The sequence below is a fragment of the Psammomys obesus genome, unplaced genomic scaffold, assembly GCF_907164565.1.
Source record: "Psammomys obesus unplaced genomic scaffold, mPsaObe1.curated_primary_1811, whole genome shotgun sequence".
Classification (NCBI taxonomy): domain Eukaryota; kingdom Metazoa; phylum Chordata; class Mammalia; order Rodentia; family Muridae; genus Psammomys; species Psammomys obesus.
In genome coordinates, this window is record NW_026585690.1 from 3,569,199 (window position 1) to 3,596,062 (window position 26,864).

Here is a 26,864-nt window from a genome sequence, read left to right on the forward strand (position 1 = left end):
TTTTTTTTTTTAACATCTACTAGCAAGGAAACCTCTACAGACTTTAAGTCTCCTTTCCTTTAATACTCTCAGAAACTATTTTATGATTAAAGATTCATTCCAATTTGCTTGTATCAACAATATCTTAAAACATAAGTAAAGAGACAGAGGAGAGAGAGAGAGAGAGAGAGAGAGAATAAAACCAAAATGCTGATTAAATAAGTAGAAAATCATAACTAGGAAAATGATAAAATTAGGTAGCTATAGAACTTAAGAACATGCCATCTAGCCTAAACAATCATAGATTTCCATAGGAAATCTTTACTTTTTAAAGTTTCAATGTCCTTGTCAGCATTAATTGCAACAGCTTAATTACAGAACTAACCTAAGTTTTTAACAGCAGGACAAAGAAAATGCCACACACAGACATGTACACACACACTTGCACACCCCACATGAATCAATTTATTTTGGCCATAAAGAACAAGGAATTCATATTGTTTAGAAAAAAAAGATCAAAGCAACAGGAGATAATCATAGTAGGTGAATGAAGCCAGTCTCAGAAAGATGAATATTACGTTTGTCATCCTTAGATTGTATACAGATACATAGACTCACAGGATAAAACTATGAATGGAGACAAAGGGGACTGACGGAGAAAGCACAGAGAGAAGAGGGCTACGAAGGGGAATATGCTTGACATATAATGAAAAAACATACAAGAACTTTAATATTTAATTAATTAAAAATCAAAATATTGATTGCAACTCTGTTTTTTGAGTGAAGAGATCCAATTTATTCCTTAACCACAATCTTTATCTGAAATAAAGAGGGACAGGGGAGAAGTGTGGAGGAAGAGGATTGGGAATATGTCTCAGAAGTAAAGGGTTTCTCTAGCATTGGGAGCTCCTGTGCTCAATCATCGGGACTTCAGAAAGAAAAAGTATGGGGTGGTGTAGTCAGAAAACAAATTCTGAGATAAAATCTATTGCTTCCAATGAAAATTCCTTCATGATTAATATACAGAGGGTAATAAATTATGATATCTTTCGCGAACTAAGATGCTTTGATTAACTGAGAAAATTTAAATGAATTAAAATGCCACAGGTACCATTCTTCGTCACCATGTCTCAAACAGAAATCTCCTTTCAAACATTTTCCCAAACAATAGCACTTACACACAGACACCTGGGCAGCGAACTCTTAACCACAGACTACTAGAAAGGCTCAGAGGTGACATGGGCAGATCAAAATGTTGTAAGACATGATTCTCACAACGTCTGCCCATAAGTATTGAAACTGTGACCCTGGAGTCCCCATATGGCTACAGACCCCACATCCCCTGCGTATCAAAAGATGCTTCCCAATGCATAGTCTTTAAATAATGTGCTCAACGTACAGAACCTACTGCCCTGATATACTCTACACTGGCAAGCATGTTCACTATGTATGAAAGAATGCATAAATCTGCTGTCCTGGAAGAGATGTGGTAGAGAAGAAAAAGCACAAATCAGCATCATCCAAGAAATTTCAAACAAACAAACAAATCGTATTTGTGACATGCAGCAGAAAGTTGGAAATATTATCGAATCAAGAGCACTATGTGAGTATAAGTTATCAGAAATATATCTAAGAATTCTGGAATCATTTTAAGGAGCTCATTTTAATCCAACTTTTAGCAGGACAGAGAAGTAAATTTAAAACAGTCTCCAAAGGTTGTGTATTATTTTTAAATAGCAGAGAACATTTTACAATATTAGTCTCCATATTAGTAAGGTATAGCATTTTTAAGTTTGGTGTTTATGAGTGCAAACTGAGGTGTCTATCTTAAAAATTCAAGAGTTGACTTCTGCTTTAATCATTTTAATATCTCAGGTGACCTTTGGTTTTTATCTTGAGTGGTCCAAAAATTCACTTCAAGCTTTGATTTCTAGACAACGTTCAAGTATATTGTTCTTCTTAACACAACACGTTAATCTCTGCTGCAGTTTAAAGACACTCTCTACTTTTCTTTCATCACTGGGAACAGAAAATCTATCCACCAGCTCTCTCAGAAGATGGATGGGATACCCGCAGAAGCTCTCTCAGACCCCCTTTCTCTATAGCTAAATGTGTGTCATATATTTAGCTTTTTCTTATTGGATCAATTTATCTGAAATCCAATTCTGTCTGCTGCTTCCCTTCGCTGTACTATATCCACGTCCTCCAAGAAGAATACAAACCGACAGCCCGATCAACTACAGATGCAGAGAGCTTAGACGGGTGCTCTGGCTTCGCTGCTCTCAGCTGCTCACACTTAGAAAAACAATATTAACATATGCATCAAAGCATCACATCATACACTTTAAACAGACACAGTTTCACTTGCCAGTAATACCTCAGGCTAATTCTCTTCATTAGTTTCTGAAATATGAAAAGGAAGCATTTAACATTCTAAATTTTCTTACCTATAAAATGAACTTTAAGGAACTGTTATAACAGCTGGAGATAAGGCACTCTTAGGCGAAGTCATTAAGTAATTAAAAATTAACTATATTCCTGCTTTAGGACTGCAGTGACACAGCAAATGGGATGAAGTCCTAAGGCGTACTGTTGATGCTGCCTCTGCAAAATCCTCAGAAATCCATAGAGGTCCTGGGTCTGGAAGGACTACACACAATCCTCCCCGGGGAAAGTTGTTTGATAAAATTCTCAGTCAAAATCACTGACTCCTGCCTACACTAGGCTCTCGTTATTTAGAAACTGAGTTATTATTTCAAATGGGCTATAATTTTAGAAAGAATCTATTTGGCAGCATTGATAAACTAAACGTCCTTTATCTACGTGACTGGGTCCTTTAAAGGTGGTGTCCTGGGTTCTGTTTTAAGTCATTCTGTCATTATGGATGTGTTAACGGTTATTGAGAGCCTTTAGAAAATGTTTAACGGAGGAATGGATACAGAAATTGTGGTATTTTTACACAATGAAATACTACTCAGCAATCAAAAAGGAGGAAATCATGAAATTTGCAGGCAAGTGGTGGGATCTAGAAAAGATCATTCTGAGTGAAGTATCCCAGAAGGAGAAAGACAAACTTGGTATATACTCGCTTATATAGACCTACAAGATATGATAAACATAATGAAATCTACACACCTAAAGAAGATAATCAAGAAAGTGGACACAGGCGAAGGTGATTAATCCTCATTTAGAAAGACAAATGGGATGTGCATTGAACTTATGACAGGAGTCTACCACAAAAGGCATCTGAAAGACTCTACCTAGCAGTGTTTCAAAGCAGACACTAAGACTCATAACCAAACCCTCGGAGGAGTGCAGGGAATCATATGAAAGAAGGGAAGTTAGTATGATATGGAAAGGATAGGAGCTCTACAAGGACCAAACATATCTGGGCACAGGGTCTTTTCTGAGACTGACACTCAACCAAGGACCATCTATGGATATAACCTAGAACTTCTGCTCGGATGTGGCCCATGGTAGCTCAGTAACCAAGTAGTTTTCCAAAGTAAGGGGAACACGGACTATTTCTAACAGGATCTCAAGGGCAGGCTGTTTGACCCCCCCCCCCCCGGGAGGAGCAGTCTGTTAGGCCAGAGGAGGACTTTGCAGCCAGCCCTGAGGATACCTGATAAAACAGGGTCAGATGAAAGGGGAGGAGGTCCTCCCCTATCAGGGGACTTGGAAAGGGGCAGGGAGGAGACCAGGGAGGGAGTGTGGGGTTGGGGAGGGAATGAGGGAGCGGGATACAGCTGGGACACAGAGTTAACAAAATGTAACTAAAAAGAAAATAATAATAAAAAAATAATTAAAAAAAAGAAAATGTTTAAAAAAATCAAAACATGAGTGTGAAAAAACACAGGGTGCACTGGGTGAGATGAGTGCTAGGTCAGGTAAACATTTGGGGTCTTTAGCACTCTGCTTCACACTAGGAATCAAAGGGACATTTTCCACATCTGTCACTTTAGGTGGCTTTACACGAAGAGTTTGGAGTATTCCTTACATCATCATTGTCACTATCCAAACTTCCTTTCTTCTTTTTCTTTTTCTTCTCGTCCTCCTTCTTTTTCTTGTCCTTTTCTGGAATGACGTCATCAAGGAAGCTGAGGTCATGCTGGGAGAAGAGGTAGTCCATACCTTTTCTGACAGCTACAAGTGCCAGGATCTGGAAATTTAACAAACAAACAGGCATGTCAGGTGACGTCATGAGGATGCTCACGATGCTGTCCATAGTCACCACCAGAAATCCATGTAGGCCCAGAGTCAGACAGAACCACTCACTGAGTGGCCCTCAGTCTTCCCAGGGAAGCTGTTTGATGAACCTCTCCGTCAGAATCGATCTTGTTTTGTTCATAGAGATATATGGCCACATTCAATCAGAATGTAAATGACAGGTAATTATTTTCCAAAACCATTTCCTCCCATGTTAAGTTTTTAATAAAATAATTAAAAGCTTAAAAGTAAAAATAACCTCCTATATGATTCCTAACTATTGAACATTTAAAAATTATACGGGTTTCTAAAAATTAGTCACTATTTGAACTTAACTGCTTACCATGTTCTTGATACTCACTGAATACTCAGGTAATATTAGTTCATTTATTCCTTAAAAAAAAACCCCAGAAATACATTATTTCCATCTTACGGGTTGAGCAAACTGAAGCTTATAAAAGCTTATAAATCCAAGGCCGCGATACCAGTCAACAGAGAATACATAGTATGCTATTTGATTTTTTAAATTCTATTTTATTTTTATTTATATGTCTGCCCGTGTACGGACAGAAGAGGGTGTCAGAATTACAGGCAGTAGTAAATGCAGAGAACTCTCTTAATTAATGAGATATCAGTTTGGTCAAATCCAACCACAAGTGATTCCTATTGTATATTTACTCTCTTGGGCTCCAGTTTTCTGCTTCTCAGGCCAACAGTTTTTACCTCTGTGGTTTGATTGTATGAACTATTTTGTTAATTTCTTAGTCAGGATACAAATACCAAACTCCATTACGTGCCTTGCTATATAATGTGTGACTTCCCCTCTTGCCTTTCCACCATGGAGGCTCCTTAACACCAGCTGTTCAACAATAAAAGTCATACACAGCCAAGTCCCAAAACTAGTGGATTGGCCTCCCACTTGACAGTGGCCTCTATTTACACTCCACTCCACACTTGAGGCATCCGTCTCTTAAAGAAATCAATAACGTCTGCCCTACTAGCATTACAATTTCTGAGCTGAAGTCCCTGGAAAATTAACATTTTTTAAAAAATAAAGTGTTTTCTTATATTTAGTATAAGTGATATGTAATTCACTGGATATATTTGAAATTTACTATGGGTGGCTTCATTTTCCTGCTTTTAACAAATTAATGGATAGTTAGAAAACCCTAATAGGTGAACAGGAGTCACTTCTCATTTTTGTTTTGTTTTACAATGCATTAATACAGCTTAATGGAGACAAAGTATGTAAGAAACCATCAATGAAAAAAATATTGCTTAAAAATGCTAGTATTAGCTGGGTATGGTGGCACATGCCTATAATCCCAGCACACAGGGACACAGAGGCAGGTGGATCTGAGTTCGAGGCCAGTCTGGTCTACAAAGTGAGTGCAAAACAAAAGCAAACAAATAAAAAGGGTAGTAATATTTTAAACAGTTTTTTTCCTACATCCCTCAAGGGGGGGTTGTAAAGAAATACAATTATGAACAGCAAACACACACAGAATAAAATAAAAATCTTTGTTATGAGTAAGTTGACTTTAAAAACAAAATACAGTAAGTGTATAGTATAAAGATATTTTTTTTTTTTAGAATTGTAGGGATGATAGACCAGGATGGAGATGGCTTTAAGGTCTCTCTTATGAGCTGTTGTGTAACAGTTTCTTCCAAGATTGAAACATTTCATGCTGCAGAAAAAAATCCCTTCACAGGAAAGTAAATGATTCAAAATAGCTTCAGGAAGTCCCTGAAACTGACCAGATTCATGAGGCTGCTCTCAGATAAAGTAAGCAATAAAAAATTGAGAGTCCCTTACAGACCAAAGAGCTAAGCTAAAGGAAGACTCTAAGACCATAGTACCTGCCTGGAAGACCCTCAGACCAACCCAGGTTTCCGGAAGGGGCACTGCCCAACCCATTGAATGGCCTACAGGCTGCACAATGTGCTCCAAATTCCCAGCTTTACATGTGCTGGGGTGGGCCTTTTCTCACAAGTTTACAAAAGCTTCTATTATTTAAGCGGAAGTGTGCTTTATTCTTATTTAGGTTGGCTCTATTACTTAGAACTTTAAAAATCACGCAGTCTGGTGTCTATTGCCTGCCATTGTGTTATGCGCTTTTCATTCATTATCAATGCTCAGAACAATAACAATGCTACCTCCCACTGATGAGCTCATGGTGGCTCGAGGATGTTTGCTGGCCAGTAGGAACCTGAACCAGTATCTGAATGCAGGTAGGCAAGATTCTAAGGAGCTGTTGCCATGAGAATCTTGTTCCAACTGGTCAACATGATCTGTGTTTTTTCCATGTCATAATACCTATATGATATGCACAAAGCCATAGAGTATATCAATTAGGAAAGCCTACCATGACTGGAAAAATGATAGCAGCCACTGTTGACTTGAGGATCCAGAGCAGGGCCAGGCACAGCACCTGCAGGAAGGTGAACAGGTGGACTCGGCGGAGGGGGACGTGGCGCAGGTAGATGAAGTCAGGCTGATGCTTCAGGGGCATCAGAAGCAGCTTGATACGGTCCATGAACTGGGAGGAATGGGGAAGAAAATCCAATGTATTCTTTGAAGAGCCAACTGAGTCATTTCCACTCTGCTTAACCAGCCATGAGTGATTTTTTATTGTATATGTCAGGCAAGCAGTGTCCTCTTCAAAGGACAAAGCACAGGTTAGGAAGTAGAGGATTTATATTAGCACAGTCAGTTCATATTACCAGTCTTCTAATTTTTTTTCAGAGATACTTAGCAGGTATATAAGATAAAGTGGGCAGCCAAGGCTAAACTTAGAAGGCAAACCGAAATTCTAAGTGTTCATCTTCTATCTTCTATTTCTATTCTGTCTCTCAACACAGAGGATTTTGTACCTATTTTGGGATGATGTGCTGAGGGAAGACATGCAATTTATGCATCTACTCCTGCCTCAGGTGAGTTATGTGAAAGGACCACACATCGTAGGCACGTCAGAGATGTTCTAAGGAGATATAGGAAGTACCCACCTTAAAAAATGGGAATGTGCAGATCATGCTGATAAATCCTACTTTCTTTAGGTTACATTTGATGGACACACCCATATCCACCAGTGTGTTACCATATCATTCCAGAGAAAAGCTCCATGAACATGATGGTGAGTTTCAAGACGCTGACATTAAGACACAGGAGTCCGAGAGAAGTTAACACAGTCATGTATTAGCCAGGAATTGAAAGGATGACTGTGTGTGTTTTTGTCAGGTGTGCCTCAAAGATAAAGTGCTGAGTTGACAGCGATGATGATAACTCATCCTGGGGCCTTCAGAGGAAGACACTATATGGGCAGCTGCTCTACTGACTAATTGTAAGAACTCATAAATAACAAGAAGAAGGAGAAGAAGTGATACTGTCTTTGGAGCCCACTGTCTATTTGAAGGTTTCTTTTTCCTCCCATTAGAAAAGATAGCCCATGGCAGCCCAGTGTCCAAGTGGGTTCCCTAGTAAGGGGAACAGGGGCTGTCTCTGACATGAACTCAGTGGCTGGTTCTTTGATCACCTCCATCTGAGGGGGGATCAGCCTTACCAGGCCACAGAGGAAGACAATGCAGCCATTCCTGATGAGCCAAGATAGGCTAGGGTCAGATGGAGGGGAGGAGGATCTCCTTTATCAGTGGACTTGGGGAGGGAAGGATAAAAGAGAGGGAGAATGGGATTGGGAGGGGTTGACGGAGGGGGATAGAGTTGGGATACAAAGTGAATAAATTGTAATAAATAAAAAAATAAATAAATTTTAAAAAAGAAAGATTCCTTATCTACAAAGATTAGATTTCATTTCTTTTTTTTCTAAACCAATTTCTTCAAAAGGATCTAAAAGAATCAAGAGAAAAATAAGGAAAAATAAAAAGGCATTTGGGGCAATAATAATACTTCAGGAGTTATACAGTTCACAAGCTGTCCATACAATGCTCCCCCGACCACCAATCATTATGCGATGGCTCTTTCCTTCTCTTTGTGGACAGTTCTAGCTGTTAATAAAGCCCTTGGAACAACGCCCAAACAAACTACTGATTTAGAGTGGATCCTTAAGGGCAAACAAAAAATAGTAAGTATAAATTCTAGGCATCTAATGCTCATGTATTCCCATTTGGGAGAAGAGAAGTATAATGGCAGACAAAAATAAACTGTGTTACAAAGTGGTACTTCCTAAACACGTGGCTGGCACAAACACACTTGCGTTGACAGTCACCTAGTGCAGCCCATGAAGAACCACTTTGTGTTTCATAACAGACATCCCAGGACGGAAGAACTCTTCCACTGGATCAAGACCAGGAATAGTAAAGTAGCTTTGCTTTGCTTTTGGGGGGTCTGGCCATTTGCCCAGATCTATCTGACTTTAAAACCAAGTTAATACAAATGCAATAAATGAAAGCACAGGCTATTTTGAAGGAGTTCAAATGAATTCTTATGATGTCCACAGAACACGCAGTCTTTTCCCATTAAAACATTACTGAGTGCTAAATAAGGCTACAATTAACAGGGTGCCAGAGCATGGCGGAACTTCCAGTTTCCTGGTGCCAATTAAATTAAACCTCCATTGAGAAACAAAGTCCCTCACAAAGTTTTCCCTAGTCAGTTTTTTTTTTTTTTAAGTGGGCCAGGGGGCAGGGTGATCATTTTAACTGAAGTTATGAAAAGTTAAAAATTTTGATGAAAGCAGTACCTAATACACATAAATTTTAATTGCTTGTTGCTGCAAAACTTATGAGCACTGAGCTCAGGATTGTGTAGTGCAGAATCGCCTGCTGTCTGTAAGGGTTAAGGCAACTGCAAACCACCACCCAGGGAACACAGGGATATCCATCTTGTGGGGGGGAGGTAAAGAGAAGAGGGAGATGAGAAAAGAATAAGAGAAAAAAAAGGAAGAGGAGGGGAAGAAGGAAAGGGGGAGAGGAGGAAGAGGGGAGGCAGCAGTTGTGGTGGTTGTAATGGGGACAGTGGCACAGAGCTCATTTCCTCACCAGATGATCCTTAGCACCCCTTTTCAGTAATGGGCATTCAGGATAACATTTGTTGACACCGGCTAGCTTTGCTCATTACATCAGAAATGAGAAGCAGGTAAAAGGCAGCAGAAGTAGGAAATAAATGTATTTTAAAGCATCCGTAGTTAATGATTACTGCCTTCATCAGAGAGCTACTGCTGGGCTAGTTCTGCCCTGAGAGAGGCATGGCTTGCTCTCTCTTGCTGTGGAGGCTTACCTGCACCCCATTGAGTGAGGCCACACCCATATACAGGAACACTCCATACAGAACAGGCATAGGGATAAACTGGGAAGGAAAACAGTGGAAACAGGTTACAAACAACAGTGAAAATATTTAGGGAGAGGAATAACTTAAATGATGGCTAGATCTGAAACTGAAGCTCAGCATACAACAGCAACCTCAAATTAGTGCATTTAACTCATCAATTGATAAAATTCTAAGCCTTGTACAAATGAAGACAAAGGGAATGTTCAAATAAATTTCACTTTATTTAGATAATGGGCACACATGACCTCAACAATACCTTTTTAATGGAGAAACTGTTTTGGCTTTCCTTTTCTCTTAAAAGCAGTAGACTAGGCAACCCAGATGTTTGCGTGGGCTATGAAGTACAGGCAGAGGTAGCAAACTGCCTCACTCTGGACCCAGGATCCCTTTGTAATAGTCTCTTAGTTTTCTCCTCACGAATTTTTGCCAAATGATACCAGTTTGGTCTGTAAATGCGTCTTTCAGTAAAAAAACACCAAATGACAGTCCCTTTTCTTTTCTTCTCAGGACTATTAAGAATATCAACTAATTAAAAAATGGTTTGCAAGGAGTATGAAGCACCTGGAAGCAATTAATTACACATATGGGTTAATGCAAATCTTTTGAAACAATTAATGTTTATGTGTTATTTAGTAAAACATCATTTACACCAACACGAAGTGTTTTAACAATGAGAAGTTCTAATTCCGTGCAAACATTTTACTTTCCCCTAAAAATGTAAATGTGAGCGACCACATTTGAGAATCAGAACTCTACTTCTGAGAAGTCTTTTGTCTAGATGACAGAAAGTATCAAAGTATCAACTTTGGGTTTGAACAAGCAACTGAAGGGCTTTTCAAAACTAAAATACTAAATTGGAAAACCAGTTACATGCAGGAGGCCATTTTAACCAAAAAGCGAAGTATTTCTTAAAACGTAGAATGTTAAAACTACTTCATGTATTAAATGAAGCATGGTTTCTAGAACCATCTTACTGCTATTGCCAGATGCTTCCCTGCCTCAGACCTTTGGGCCGCTTTAGAGAACCAGCGAATCCTGAAATGGATTGCCACTGCCTCCAGTTTGTACTGGTTAGTCACAAAAATGCACAAATCTCAATAGAGAAAATACACATCCTAGAAACTGACAAATGTTTTCTCTAATGGGCATTAGCGATTTTTATCATAAACTAATATTAACCATGAGCTCAGGAAAGGATAGGAAAGAAAAGGAACTGAAGGCTGAAGTGGGTGGGAGGGCCAGGCTGGCAGGAAGCCAGCAAGCTGTATGCTGTATGCAGTACCCAACAGTGGCCACAGAGAGGTAGACACATCACACTCTAGCCACCTGGGCCCAAACACAAGCCTCCATTCCTCTTAGGCTACTGACAACTCCTGATGTACAGTTTCTGGAAATAAATAATAAGACTAGCAAAGGGTCAAATCCACATCTCTGATTCATTTCCAAACATCTATTTTCACTCACTATGTCATGATTTCTTTTCCATCTATTCTTACATTTCTAATGCTCGAGAAGGGGGAGAAGGGGAAGAAGGGAGTGTGGGAGAAATTGTTGATTCATGGGAAGCTACTTGGGTTTCTTCAGTGGTTATTTTTTGATCTGGGGAAAATGTTTCTCCAGACTGGAAGTGTCAGAAAGGGTTTCTCCTGACCTGAGCTTAACTAACAGGGTTTTTTTTGTTTGTTTTGTTTTGCATTGCTTTTCTAATGTGTTTCCACTACCATAGCAGAGAAACATTGTGCCTGGGACCATAGATCCATTCTCTGAACTTATGTTGACAAATTTCACCAGACCCACAACACAGAATGGAATGAATGGATGGACACAAGGAAATAACTAGGGATATGAAAATATGTAGACACACATATAAGTTGGGAGAAAACAGTACATATAAGAAAAACTGTGGAGTTGACCTTTGATCAGCTTCAATATGATACAAATGCTTATGATTTTCTCATTTTCTTCACAACAGTGTGTATCAGTACAAATTCCAGAGTGGAACTCCTAATAAAACCTGACACAGTTGTTGGGGTTAGAGGGTATATTTTATAGAATTTAGTTCACGAATTGTATCAGAAGGTCAATGTTTAAAAGTTGATCACACTAGAATAACTCATCCAAACAGAAAGTTCTCAAAGGAAGAGAAAGAATGCTTTTAAGACAGATAGCCACCCAGAGTATGGTAGCTCATGCTTGCTCTCTTAGCATTTAGGAGGCTGAGGCAGGAGGACTGCTATGAGTATACGAGTTCAAGGCCAGCATAGGCTAGCGTGTGTGCCAATATCAATAAATAATGAATTCTTCCAAAAGTTTCTAAAACTGAGATCCCATTTTAAATTAAAGTGAGGTAATACGGTGATAGTAGGTGATCATTTCTACAAAGCAAGGCGGTAGAAATCAAAACTACCCATTTCAAAGGCACATCAAGATAGCCAAATGTTAAACTATGTAGACGATTATTTCATCATTAATACCCAGGAAGCAAAAAAGGATAATTGTAAAAAATGTTATATTCAATAAACACTAAAAATTAAAATTAAATGATTGATTTCATAATCATATAGAACAATGAAAGTGAAATAAAAAATCAAAATAAGATTTAACATCTTAATAAAATATTACCAAATTTTCAAATTCTGGTGAATGTGTCTCTATATTTTTCACTTGTATCTTCTGGTAATTCACCAATAGTAGTAGAACATTCCCAGAAGGAAGGACGTGAAAAGGATACTTGTAAAAAGGGAAAACTGTTGTTGTCTAACACTGCATAAGAATTCAATAAGGACCAAGATCTCTTGATGGTTTTATGGTCAAAGTATGTGTGCATGAGTGTGTTCTGTGCACATGCATGCTTGTGTATGTGTGTAGAGGCATGTATGTGTGTGGGTGTGCCTAAAAGTAAAAGTAAGGTCCTGATTAAGACATGGGTGACAGAAGCTGAACAAACATGAGTTTGGATTCTAGCTACCAGCTGTAGAATACTGAGACACTTGTTCATTTCTCTTATTCATTCTTATCTAGAAAGCATCTATGGTAAAGAATACATAACAGAAAATATCTTACCAATTAATTAATAAGGCAACTACTAGACGATAAATGTAAGTGCTGATGTCATCCTTATCCTGAAGCTCTGAAGTTCCTAACCACTGCTCTTCCTGTTTCTGCACTGATGGGATTCGGGGTGGCTGGGGTATAGGGAAGGTTAGCTAGAAGGTCCGACCCGAAGCTCTGCTTTATTTAATTCCTAATATATTGCTCTTTTCGCTAACCTGTGTTCGGGCGATATGCTACTAGCATAATGGCCTAACTCTCTTAAGCCTTAAATGTCTACACTGATAAAGAAGCCACCGGTACTCAGCCTGGAATGAGGTCTGAAGAGGAGTTTATGAAAGTTACATAAGCATGTTTCCCCACATAAGAAGGATTCCAAATGAGATCAAAGAATCTGGGAAAGATAATATTATGGGAAAGAAAGTAGAGATTCTTTGAAGGCTGAGGCCCATGTTTCATTTTGAAGGGCTCACATTATACAAGCTGATGGAAGCAGTTTAATGCCAGAACTTCCAGAGTTCAAATGTTGCCTCTATAACCTAAGCTTTTTGAAGTCTAGTGACTTTTTTCGTATCTCTGAGGTGGAGATAATTATCCATATAGTTCTTCTAGGTACCGATGGAAGATTAAATTTTTTAAAATCTGCGATACCTCCTTAACCTGAGGCCAAACTCAACAGACAGTAGCTTCGATCATCACCATCACCATCTCCACCATGGTTTTCCTGCTTCCATGGGTCCAGCTACATGGGGAGATCAACAGCTGTCGGCCAAGTACAAATTAAAGGCTCTCTTCTACACTTCAGCACACTAAACAAGTCTTAAAGATAACTTCTGGCCACACCTCATGTTAAAGATAAACTAACCCAAGCGAAGGCAACAGAAACAGCAGTGAACTTTACTTGATCTCTATTTCTTGAGTCTTGCCAGGAAAACAGGGAAAGTCAGCTCAGGGAACGAATGGCCTTTCATCTCTTCGCCGCTCTGTGATCACCACTTGGAGAACACCAGCAGCAACCGGCAGGCAGTGTTTTCACATGGGATACTCGGGGACGCCAAGTCACCAGCCTGGGAAGCCGGTTATTCCCACTTCCCAGCAGTTCTGTGCTAAGCAATGATGCGATTCGGTGCTTTGAGGTATCAGTGACGGTAGCTAGCCAGGGTCAAGGGGTATCCTCATGAAGTTAAAGCTGGTACACTATAATTCCTGATATTCCTCCACATGAAAGATGGATTTCGGCACAGAGATCAAAACAGAGGCCATAAACTTCATGTTCAAAGAGATGTTGCATAAATAGGCAACCACCTATGCTGTTTCACAGATGCAAGAAAATTGCTCAAATCATCTGAAACCACTAAACTTGTAAGGAGAACAAGGAATTGGGCATGGAAGGTATTGAAGCATTTCTTTTCTTTTTTTTTTTTTTTTAAGTCACTTATAGGTCTTGTTCCTATATATTTGATCTAACTTTCAAAGGCAGAATCTTAAGTAAAGCCATTCTCTGAAGTTGTCACCTGTTGCTTTTAAAAAAAAAAAGACACGGTCACCTGGAGGTCAACTGGTGACACCACTTTCTGTGTGAATTCTAAGGTTAATTATTAACTGTACCTTTTCCTTAGCTGTGGCTTACCATTTCGGTTAAAATGTACCCTCAGTATCTGCTTCTTCCTGTACTGATTTTGTAAACCCTAACGAGGCATCTCCCATATGAGCACATAATTTGCCAAATGCCAGTTGTGAGAAAGGCATGTGATCCAAAATGGATGGCCTTACTGAGAGACTCGATTCTTGAAGTAAGGAACTATTAATTTACTCAAGTGAGGAATAAAGGCTCCTGAACAAAGGCCTCTTCACTCCTGATGCTTTTACATAAGGTTTTCCACAGTCTATTGCGAGCTAGACTGGCAAAACAATTTCATTCCGTATGTTAGGGAAAATCATGGCTTTAAAAAATGTGTGCTGAGTTACTTTTTTACAATGACTCTTCAGATTAATCAAAGTTGCCAGATAGAAGCAGCCAGGACAATGGATCCTAGCAGCCCAGGAAATCAAGCCAAGGCGTACTCTGGTACAGGATTGCCGCAGGGGAGTACAAGTTTTGCTCAGGGTTCCCTGTCTCTTTTTAATGAGTTTTGACCACGACCTGTACACACTATGGTACGTCACCTACTTATGAGATAACCTGTTTGGGTTCACTGTAAAATCCAAGAGCTTTTAGCTTCAACTTCTCTGTAGGGTGAGGAATAGTTAGGAAAACCTTTTACCAGGTCTGAATTTTGTTAATCTTTCTAAAGGTAAAAATTTACACAGTATTTGTTTACTGTGTCCCTTCTAAACCATATATACTTGGCAGGTTCCCCATGATTAAAATCAAATTTTCTATAACACAAACATAGGGGTTTTCAATACAGCTGCCTTTTCTGAAGCACAAGATTTTATACCGTTTTAAGGAAAACAAATCATATATAAGACAAAATGGAGGGCTGGGTGATGGGGAGCAAATTTGAAGACTGAAAAGATTTCTGCCTGCCATCGGTCCTTATAAACTTCTCTCTAGAAGGTTCCATAAAAGCAAGGCTGCAGTGTAGCAATTCGCTATGTGAGTCCATCTGCAAGGCACTGGTGCTCCCTACCATACAGGGCCTTACTCTGCCCACAGTGACCTCTCCAGATGATCTCTCACTGCCTTGGTGGTAAAGGTGTCTCTAAACATTTCCACCAGTGTCATATGCTGGGACCTGCCCAGGGAACAGAAACGCCTGAAGCCCTTGGCAGAAGGTACAACACTTCAAGTCCACTAAGACTTTAAAGCCACCTCCTCGCACTGATAGAACTGACCATGGGTTCCCCTCTGTCCCAATGGGAAACAGGCCAGAAACAATTTCTCTGACATCACTTTAAACCCAAGTTCCTCTGTGGGTCACCTGAGATACACAGTCCTTCATGTCTTTGTTAACCTCAAAATGGAAGCCTCATGGAGTTAACCTCAAAACAGAAGCCATGGAGTTAACCTCAAAACGGAAGCCATGGAGACCAAGGATAAACCATGGATCATTGAGTATTTTAACTACTTACCAGTTATTTCCTACCAAATGTATGGCAGTAATCTAGCTACTTAAAAGGCAAAGCCAATCTCCAGATTCAGATGTTATAGCTCCCTTTTCTATATCTCATTGGTTGATGGAAACGTGTTAATCTGAGAGAAATTGAGAGCTTTTTCTGGGCATTGTTATAACTGAGCATAAATGAATGTTTTAGAATCATGTACAATCACTCCATTACTTGTATAACCAAATGAGCAACCAAAAGACTTAAAAATTGTATTGTTTGTATTTATTTATTGATTTAGATTTTTCCAGACAGGGGTTCTCTGTGTAGCCCTGGCTGTCCTGGAACTCATTCTATAGAACAGGCTGGCCTCAAATTCACAAAGATCTGCCTGCCTCTCCCTCCAAAGTGCTGGGATTAAAGGTGTTTACCACCACTGCCCAGCAAAATTAAATTGTATAAAAATAAAAACCTTTCTGTTACGGTAAGCTATTGTTAACAGTGGTTGCTCACGGTTTTTGGATCTGGGTTTTGTGCTTTATACAGTAGTACAAAGTATAAGATGCAAATCACCAATAATTGGTTAGGGGTGTTTTTATAATAGGAGAGAGAGAGAGAGAGAAAGAGAGAGAGAGAGAGAGAGAGAGAGAGAGAGAGAGAAGCTAGCTTGTATCACAAAAATAGGAAGCTTCATAAGCAGAAACGTGAACTTTCTTCTTTGGTTCATTTTTCTAAAGGAGCCATTGAATGTATGTTGCTCTGTCTACACAGATGCCCATCCATCGATCTATCCATATGTTGATATGTGACCTTTTAAATATTCTACCATGTAAGGATGCTTCAGAAGTTCATTGCTAAAGTTTTCCAATTATAAATCAGCCATTTTGGTCTCATTTCCCTTTCAGAATTAATAGGCTTTCTGATTCAAGAAGAAGAAAAAAAAAACAGAAATATGTTTATAATTAAAAAGAGGGGAAAGAAATGCACACTGCTCATGTGAATCACTAGAGGTGTGTGGGGTGTGGCAAGAGGCAGGACTTGGGGATAAGCACATGGATAGGCTGGATAGAAAACAAAGAGTAAGAAGCATGCATGGGGCAGGAAGAAGGCAAGTCATATGGACACGTATGGCACCGCCCTTCTAGAGGTCAGAAGAGGGTTCAGTATTGGTAATGTCAGAGGGCACAAACAAGTAACCACAAAAATAACCGTGAGGGAAGGAATGCAGGAGTGGGAGGGAAGATCAAGGCAAATATTTTAGAAGTTTCTTTTCTAATCGGCCCTTGCTTCCATGTACTATGAAATAATACAAGTATTTCACACTCCTGTGTCCTGTTCTAAAGAAGAGGGAGGCATGAATGTTTCATATATTTACCTTCAAGATGGGAGCCATGAAGACCGAAAGGCCAGTCAGAATAAACACAAGCGTTCCAGTGACTCTTTGTTCCCTGAAACAAAATCCAAAGTTCATCAATCTAACGCTTGTTTTCACAGAAGCATTCAAGAAGGGCCAAATCAGTGTTGGGCTAACACATCGAAAGTGTTGACATATAATGCACTTCGAATATCATAAATTCAATGTAAGTGTTAACTAAAAAAATAAAAGTCTTAAAACTATCATGATCTGTGATTTGAACTCATGAAGACAAAAAGTGATTCTTCTAAAGCTTTTGGTCCTTTCAGAACCGAGAAAGAAAAATCACTTGCTCTTGGTCCATCAATTGCTAGCATCTTTGAAGCCCTTATTTTTCAAACAACTTGTCCTATTGTGTAATTATACCTTTTTCACAGGAGACAGATATTACATTGTCCCATATTCTAATTAGCAAATAGTTCAGGGAAATGTCATGAGTTCAATAAATCTCACCAGTCTAATTTCCAAATCTGCAACAACAGAAGTACTTTTTAACAAATATGACCCTGTCCAACACCCTGCTCCTCCAAGAAAGAATCACCCAGTGTTGAGATGTGGGAAATGATGATTCTCTTGTGGGAGCTGTGCACCCTAGCTCTTGTGAGTGAAGCTTTCTATAACACAAAAACAAAAACAAAAAAACAAAAAAAGAAAGACTCAGTAGCTTGCAAAGGTCTTCTACCATTGACCTTCTCAAATACTCTAATTTAATATTTGAAGGTTCTCAGATTTTTTTTAAGGGGACAGAAATGGGTTAGAAAAGAAAGATTCCTACTCCTTTGCAGGATGCTGGAAATCATGGAGGACTAAAAGTTTTCAAAGTTTTCCACAGGACTGAGGTAAGGCATGATCTACAGCACTCAGCTGCAAATTAAAAAAAATAGGTCACTTGCTCACATTTTTACGCTGCAGCATTTAATATTGCACTAATCAAGAAAACTGACATACTCTACATCGTGAATTAAAAGTTATTAGCTATGATTTTTATTAAAGTCCTTCCTGGAGAAGAGAATTTAGGAATAAATTGACTATCACCATCGATCTTTTCCCCAGATTGTGTCCAACTCCTTATGACTAGCACAAAGATGTACGCATGTTCTTTGGGTGTTTTTGTTGTTGTTGTTTCTGTTAGGGCCATTATCCTGCGACAACACACCTCACTCCCAGAAACTTTGGTTGTTCTCCAGGTGCAGAAGTCTCGGTCTCCATCTTCAGACTGTCAATGTGAGCAATGGAGATGACAGTAGCTGCCACATACCAGGGAAGAGCCATGAAGGAGCACACTACCATGAGGATGGCGACCCAAAACAGATCCAGGTGGTACCCAGCTCCCTTCTGCAGAAAGAAGTCACAGCGCATGTACAGAAAGCACTCATACTCGTCATCTGTTACGGCGAGGCACGGGAATTACAATTAACGACAGAAACTTGTCCTGCTTGATAAAAATATCTCTCATGAGCAAGCGCGTTGAGGAGGGCCTTTCCCTTCCTCAAAATACTCTCCCGGTGTTAAACAGAAAGCTCTCTCCTCCAGCACCTACGCAGATCCTAATGCTATCACAGTCCCAAATAATTAATTGAGAACCATGTCCAGTTCCCTTAGTATGTACTCACTATACATTCACCTCTCTGCATCCAATTTTGTAACCCAAACAGTGAAGGTAGGGGCCTTGTCTGGAGAGTTACTGCAGCCAATGAGGTCACCGCAACAACGGGCCTTGTAACAACTCGCAAGGGTGTGGCTGTTACATAGCAAGTGCTCACTAAGGGAGGCAGGTGGTGGGAGCGGCAGTGGTTGCTAGGGGAGCATGACCCACACTTGCAGAGCAGCACACCATCTCTTCTGTGGGACAGTACTTGACAGAGTGCTACTCACCATGTTGGCGCTAACGTATGTAACGCCGCCCTTTGGTCACAATAACATTTGCTGACTGGATGAGTAGACAATGCAACACAAGTTTGAGCTCCTTTACTCACTAAATAAACAACGTCCGTCATGTCCCCAGTGTGTTCCTGTGGTCATATCTCTCTGCTCTGTTTAGGAAGAAATCAAGGGCTCAGACCCTGCGGAGCCTGGGAAACCAGAGCTCTCCATTCTCACAGCATGAGGGAGCAGTACCAGGAGTCAGACTGTGGCTGATCCAGGAGAATAGACAGGCTGGCTCTGGAGAGCAAGGTGTGCTTTAACCAGCGACCCAGCGAGTGCTAGCATTCACAGCCTGCTACAGTTTGCCGGAACTCTGCTCTCCTCTGACAGAATCACCAAGGTTTTACCCGAGGCTTGCACACCAGCTCCATGCTTCCGGAGAATGCACAGCAGGCAAGGGAGCCGACATGGTAGCAAAGGCATGTTCTCAGAAAGCAAGGTGTGACTGTCAATAGACGTCTGCTCATGAGACAAATGTTCATATACATGCATAGAATCCATTCACTTCAGGAATGCATAATTATGTGACTTGAAAGTGGAATAAGGCAGGAGAGAGGAAGGTAAACATGGGTTGGGCCAACATAAATGTATTCTATAACAATCAAAGAAGTAAGTATCATGATGCATTTGGGGTCTCAAATCAGGCATTTGATTTTTTTTTTTAACAAATAATTGACTGGCAACTTAGTACCAGGCAGCATTCTAGCTATGGCTCTGTGAACAAACAAAAAGAACCCTGCTTTCATGGAGTTTCCCCCTTGCTATGTGAGAGAGAACTAAAGAACATACATTTTGAGAGCATATAGCATCTTACTTGGTAGTAAGTCCCAAGAGGAACCAGAATAACTTGAGTTTGCATTGGCAATAAGATGGGCCACCAGGGGAGGACTTTTCATTAGCAGAGCGATGTGACTGCTCTGCTCTAAGCACTGTGGCTCCTGTGTTGTGGACAAATTGAACAGGGACAAGGACGGCAGGACCAGTTAGGAGGCAGACACTACAAGAGATTATGGTTATGAGGACAGAGGTGGTTAGATTCTGACCGTGCACTGAGAATTACCCTCTCCTACCAGCGTGTATGTCTACAGTGCTGCGGCAGGGCCATTGGGAATCTGGCTGTTGGTAGGGAGATAACCTAGAATCCCTGTACAGATGTAGCCCATGGCAGTTCAGTGTCCAACTAGGTTCTATAGTAATGGGAAGAGGGACTGCCTCTGACATAATCTGATTGGCCTGCTGTTTAATTACCTCCCCCTGAGGGGGAAGCAGCATTACCAGGCCACAGAAGAGGACAAGGCAGCCACTCCTGATGAGACCTAATTGACTAGGATCAGTAGGAAAGAAAAGAAGATCTCCCCTGTCAGTGGACTTGGGGAGGGGCATGCATGGAGAAGGGGGAGGAAGGGAGGGATTGGGAAGGGAGGAGGGAGGAAGCTACAGGGTGGATACAAAGTGAATAAAGTGTAATTAATAAAAAATTAAAAATAAATAAAAAAATGGAAAAAATGTTACAGTCCATCTTCTCTCTCCCATTCTCAACTCAAAATCCTGCTTTTCCTTCAAAAGGACCAACTCCTTCAGCCCTCTATGGTGCCACCACCACAAGAGTCCCTCTTGCCCCTGACAACCCACCCTCTTCACAGACTAATCTTGGAACATCTTAATCAATATGTGGCACTTCCCTGATCAAAACCTTTCAGTGGCTTCCGGTTTTCACCCATAATACCATGATAGTAAAAAACTAAACAGTGTAAAACCACCTGTAAAGATATCCATGAACATTTATTCCTATAACTATTCGTTGGCCACTCCCCACCCTGGCCACCTTCTAGCAGCATCTGGAGATATTTCTGGGTATTACAACTTGGGAGAAGGGGTACAACTGGCAATCCTGGACAGAGACCAGACATACATGGCTGCCAGCACACAAGGCAACCACTGCCAACAGGACTCTTCAAACTTGCACAAATGCTGAAACTAACAAACCTTGTGTTGTGTGACTTGGCCTACCACTCACTTTGGCCTGAGCTTGAGTCACTTGCTCCCTGGCCTGCTCTCTGTTTCTTAAACAACAGGCTTCTCCTCACTCTGGGGCCACTGTGTGGCAAGCTATTATGGAATAAACATTTGTTGAAGACTTATTTTGTACTAGGCCCTGTGTTCAACTGAACGGTGAGTAAGACAAGCACCCATGCAGGTTATCAGCTCAAGTCAGGCAGGTGAATGAGTGACCTAACATACATACAGTATACAAGTCACAGAGTCAGCTCAAACCTTGATGTTTCCTTCAGGAAAGAGACTAGATATTAAAACAGTTTTACCTTCAGCATTTACCACAAACATTCGGTATATAGGAAGCAATCCAAAAATGCCCTTGAGTTCATGACTATAATAAACCCAAAGCATATCCAATCTTCTGAAACAGCCAAGTGTTTTAAGCACAAACACAGAAACTATCTCTTTCAAACTGCATATCCCTTGCTAGTAAAGAACAAAAGTAATTTAGGACTATGTGCACAAAAATCAAAATATAGGAGAGAGAAAAAGGCTAGAAGCCTAATGTGTATACATGGTACAAAGATACAAGAAAGGAAGAGTTGGGAACAATACACAAATGGAGTAAACGTTTATCATGTCATGAGCCTACAGGATTTGAGTCACTAACAACATTCCACCAAAAGGTCACAATTGGCCTCTAAATTAAATGGCCTCTAAATAGACAAAATCACACAAGTTTGGAAAAGATACTAAAAACACCAAGGATGGAGCGTTTGAGTACATCTTGTCTAAAAATGGCTTTATTCCATGTAGGCAGCCACAGATGGAGGAGTGGGGATGGGTTTGCACATTCTTCAGTTAGTCTCTCTTCTCTCGCAGTGTCTTAAACCTAAGAACCGTGTGACCAAGATGAAGCCTTTCACTTACATGTGTTTATCCAGGCTAACATGGAATTGGGGTGGGCTGCATCCAAGTTGGAGAGAATAAGCCATGGGGTTTACTTTGAAAACATTTTGGCTAAGAAACAGGGATGAAGTAATTACAGAAAGCACTGTATGAGCCATCATGTGACCGGTGGCACAGAATAATATAAATCACTAAGAAAAAAAAAACAAAACAAAACAAAAAAGCAAGGGCAATAAAAATTACATTAGGGGTGAAGGCAGGTGACGTCGGGGGTTTATATTTAGAAACGCTTAAAGGATGGAGTCGCTTTTGATGAACAGCAATGTCTGAGGAGTGGACCTTCTCGGTCACAGCAACAGCAGAACTGTGAGAATCAAAACACCAAAAGGCCATTTGCAAGGGGCACTGGCTGGCACTTTGTGGCAGAGTGTTTTAAATCTAGGTTGAGGTTGTTTCACAAGGTTTTTTAAATGCCAAGCTGGGAGAAACAGTTAAGGTACAAAGATATAGACAGCCAACGTGCTTTAGACATAGGACCAACGTGTGAGAGTGTCACCCTAAAAACAAAAAATGATGCAGGAGAAGTGAAGGAGAAAGATTGATTGTTATGCTTGACTGGCTAAAATATGACAAAAATCTAGTTTGGAATAAGAGCACTAGATCCAGGATTATGATAACAAGGACAGAAATGAAAAAATGCAGAGCAAGGTAGAGTTTGGGAATTGTTTTTTAATTAAAAATAAACAGTGAAAATATCATATTTAGATTAAGTGATTCTCCCCAGAGTATGTCACGGAGAAATGGCTGCCAGATCTATCTCATATCTTATCTCAAGGTATCTGTCCTAAATGATTTTTGCCTTCTCCAGGAGACTCTTGAAGTCACTGTTTTGGGAGGAATACCTCTGCCTTTGCCCTCTGAAGATGGCTCTGCTCCGGCCTGACAATGACTCAGGAAATAACCTCAGGGAAGTGCTTGACCTTGATGAGCCTGGTTTGCTCCTGAGTGCTGCAGGTAGTGCTGACTAGCAAACCAACATGGCGGCAAACATCCAAGAGTCTTGGAGCTTCTATATCAGTGTGGGATTGTTTGACAGAATGGAATGGTGGATGCCACCCCAGCAGAGCAGACAGCCAGAGCCACGTGACAAACAGCCAATGCAGAGGCCACCCCAAGCATGCTGCTCTAAGCACTGCGGTGCATCCCCTTGGCACCTCAGGTTTCTCTTTTGAACTAAGTTCACAGCTTTTAGTGTCTTGTACAGTTTTAGGCAGAATCTCCGATCTATATATTCCACAGCTCTCATTTTCTAGCAAAATGAGAACAAAACAATTTCCAGAGTGCACAGCCTTTGATGCGCGCGCGCACACACACACACACACACACACACACACACACACACACACACAAAATGTCCACTGGTGGTATTAGATTTGTGACAAATGACTGGCATTAGCATCATTACCATCATTATGAAAAAGAATAGTTTCAAATAAACAATTCGAAAAGGGACAGAAACTCATTTTTGCACATTCACCTCTCATTTTCAGGGCAAACATTAACACTCCAAATTTTCTAATGTTTCTTACAAGGCAAAGAGAAATAAAAATGCTTCTCTATTTTATCAATCCTAAATACATTTAATTCTAAATTTAAAATTTTATCAGTAAGGAAATTTGAGAAGCAGTAAAGGAACAGAAACTCACCTCCAAAAGTACACAGCAAATTTTTGGCAATGACAGATTAAAATTTAAACTGGGTTTCTGATACTTTCAGATTAAAAATGTATTAGTCAAAATCTATATTTAGCCTTTCCATAAACAAAACCAACACCAAGACCCCTCCTCCTCATACTAAACAGAGTCAACAGGGAGCCTTGCCTCTCTAAGTCTTACCAATGAGTGCAATGCCAGATTGAAAAAAAAATCCCCAAGGAAATTCTTAAGCATAACCCTGCAACTGAATTTGTGACTGGAATTCATATTACCTATGTGGCTTTGAAGAGCCCAAGCTAAAAACCTGAGCTTAAAGTGGTTGTGGCTTTATTCTTTGCCCCTACTTCTTCCACTGTGTATGTATGTATATACATGGATATATATACATGTTTATTTATATGTGTGCATATAATATATATATGTATATATATACATATATATATAATATATACATATATACACACACACATGTACGTTGAGGAATGAATGGACAGAGATAGAAATGGATGGATTGTGTACTGCTACTTTTGTCCTTAATTAGGCCTTGCCCTTCTACAATGGAAGGCGGCTTCCTTCCACACCCCCTAGAATAAGTGATTATGACTTCTTTAACTCATAGATTATGGTCAAGTGAGGAAGCAAAGCTGAGAACTGTAGGTGTAACCGAGATTTTTTTTTTTTTATTGCCATCTCTTACTTCTTAGTTCATGGCAATTAGCTGCCATGGAACAAGCGCAAACAACAGTTAGCGTGCCGTGAGAAGTTCAAGCACCATAGAAAGGCCCGGGAGGTAAGAGGCTGTGTGGTGAGGTGAGGTGGCATTGAGAGAGACATATATATCACACATGTGAATTGGTGCATGAGCATGCTGCATGGAGCAAAGGTGACAGAGAGAAGGCAGACAGCCCATGGAAAGGCAACATGCTAAAAGTGAGTTAAGTACACAAGTGAAGACGCAACCATGGACAATCGGCTCAGCTGAGATTTTAGACGCTGCCATCCAGTACTATTTAACGCCAGCTCCAAAGAGACCTCAGGTAAGAACTGCCCTGCAGAACCAGTGAACCCACAGAACAAGAGCTGCTAACGGTTTGTTTCTGTTGTTTTAAGCCACTGAGGTGTTTAATGGCTTATTAGTGGCAAAACGATGCTACAGAGAGAACAAGAAACAGCACTCTTGTCTGGGACAAATCTCAAAGGGAAGAAAAGCAGGGGGGGGCAGGAAAATCTATGAAGTGAGCAAATGCTGTCTGGGTCCTGGTTTAAACAAACAAACTATATGTTTAAAGTTTATTATGTTGGGCGGGTGAAATGCTTGTCATGCAAGAATGAGGACCTGAATCCAATACCCAGAGCCCACATGGACAAGGCATGGTGGCATGCACTTACCGTGTGCTTACAGCCTCAGCATTGTGGAGTACAGACATCTGATCGCTGAGGCCTGCTAACTAGTCAATCTCCCCGTGCTGGTTGACTTTTGGATAAGTAATAAATTCTGTCTCAAAAACAACGTGGGCACCGTGACACCTGAGGTTGTTCTCTGAGTATCCTTGCATGACTTGCATGAGTATCCTTACACATGGAAGGTACACCTTGAACATTTCTTTACGTGCTTCTTGGCCATTAGAAACCTCTGTTGAGAATTCTCTGTTTAGCTCTATACCCCACTTTTTAATTGTGTTATTTGGTTGGTTGGTGTTTAATTTCTTGAGTTCTTTATATATTTTAAATGTTAGCCGTCTGTTGGAGGTAGGGATATTAGCTATATAGAAAAGGACAACCATACTACAATTCACAGACCCAAAGAAGCTAAATAATAAGGAGGGCCCAAAAGAGGATGCTTAAATACCATTCAGAAGGGAAAATAGTATGGATGTTGAAAAGAGGGAACTGGATGAGAGAGTGTGTGGGGAGAGGAACAAGAATGGGGATAAGATGTGAGGAAATCAGGGGTGGGAGGCAAGAGGGATGAGAGAGAGAAGAGAAACTGAGGGGGGGCATCTTAAGACAAGCTGGAGACCTGTGACAGAACAGGTTTCTGGGAGGATATGGGGGGTGACTCCTAACTGCAGGCACATGGAGACTGAAGTCTTAGCCAGGCAGGACTTCCAGTGAAAGCAGGAGAACAGCAACCCACCCACATAATCTTTGATCCCAAATTACCCTGCCTATAGGGTGTCCAGGAGTAAAAATGGAACAGAGATTGACAGAATAGCCAACCAATGACTGACTCAACTTGAAATCCACTCAATAGGAGAAAGCCAACCCCTGACACTAATAATGATGCTCTGCTCTGCTTGCAGACAGGAGCCTACCATGACTTCCGTCTGGGAGGGTCCACCCAGCAGCAGATCAAAACAGATGCTGAGACCTACAGCCAAATATTAGGCAGAACTCTGTGAGTCTGCTGGAGGAGTCGGAGCAAGGAGAGAAGGTCCTGGAGAGGACAGGAATTCCACAAGAATATCAACAGAGTCAACTAACCTAAGCCCATGGGGGCTCACAGACACTGAAGCACCAACCAACGAGCTTGCATGGCCTGGACCTAGGCCCACAACACATACATAACTGATGGGCTGCTTTGTCTTTATGTTGGTTCCCTAGCAAGTGGAGAAGGGGTCTTATCTAACATGGACTATGTTGCCTATTTTGGGATCACTTTCCCTTAGCTGGGCTGCCTTGTCTGGCTTCAGTGGAAGAGGATGAACTAACTGTTTGCTCATAGAACTAATAGGTTAGCATTTGAGACTCAGAGCTGCACACTGTAAAGCCTTACCAACAAAAGCCTAAAAAAAAATGGGCTGCAGGTCTGTTGTGGGAGTAAGGCATAAACACATTAGCAGTTAAACAACAGTCTTCAACCTGAAACTGTGTCGTTTTATCTGATCTTGGTGTGTATTAAATACACAATCATTGTCATGTAAGTTTTAATCATTCCCTTATGATAATTGAAAACTGGTGCCTTATTTTGTACCTGTGACTACCTCATGTTTTTGTTCTGGAAAATTCTTTCTGACTCTCAGCATTCATTGAGAGTATACGCCGGGAATCCTCAAGCTCCCGTAATTTTCCCTGTCTTGAAACACAAGCCAGTGTTCTTTCTACACTTCCACATCACTGAAAATGCCAGGAAACCACTGCCTCCCATATCACTATTTCCCTTAGGATTTAGGCAACTGTCTGGGAAGTTTCCTCTTGACCACCCTTGGTGTGAACAACCACACAGAGGTTTTCCACATGTTGGACGCCCTACCCAGCACACTTCAGGAATGATACGTACTGCACATGGGCCATCACTGCCTGCCTTCCCCCCAAACTTTCAAGACTGAAGCAC

At 40.6% G+C, this 26,864-nt stretch overlaps 1 protein-coding gene across 2 annotated transcripts in view; it reads right to left on the reverse strand.

Moving 5' to 3' along the window:
- Positions 1–3,846: 3,846 nt before the first annotated feature.
- Slc4a4 (solute carrier family 4 member 4) overlaps positions 3,847–26,864 on the reverse strand; it is a 397,249-nt gene continuing 374,231 nt past the window's right edge. For both annotated transcript variants that reach the window (XM_055596036.1, XM_055596044.1), the window contains exons 19-23: positions 18,142–18,320; positions 16,947–17,019; positions 9,422–9,490; positions 6,555–6,728; positions 3,847–4,141 (exon numbers count right to left, since the gene is read on the reverse strand). In XM_055596036.1, the coding sequence (XP_055452011.1) occupies positions 3,941–4,141; positions 6,555–6,728; positions 9,422–9,490; positions 16,947–17,019; positions 18,142–18,320 (696 nt within the window). In that variant the 3' untranslated portion in view covers positions 3,847–3,940. The remainder of the gene's footprint in view (positions 4,142–6,554; positions 6,729–9,421; positions 9,491–16,946; positions 17,020–18,141; positions 18,321–26,864) is intronic.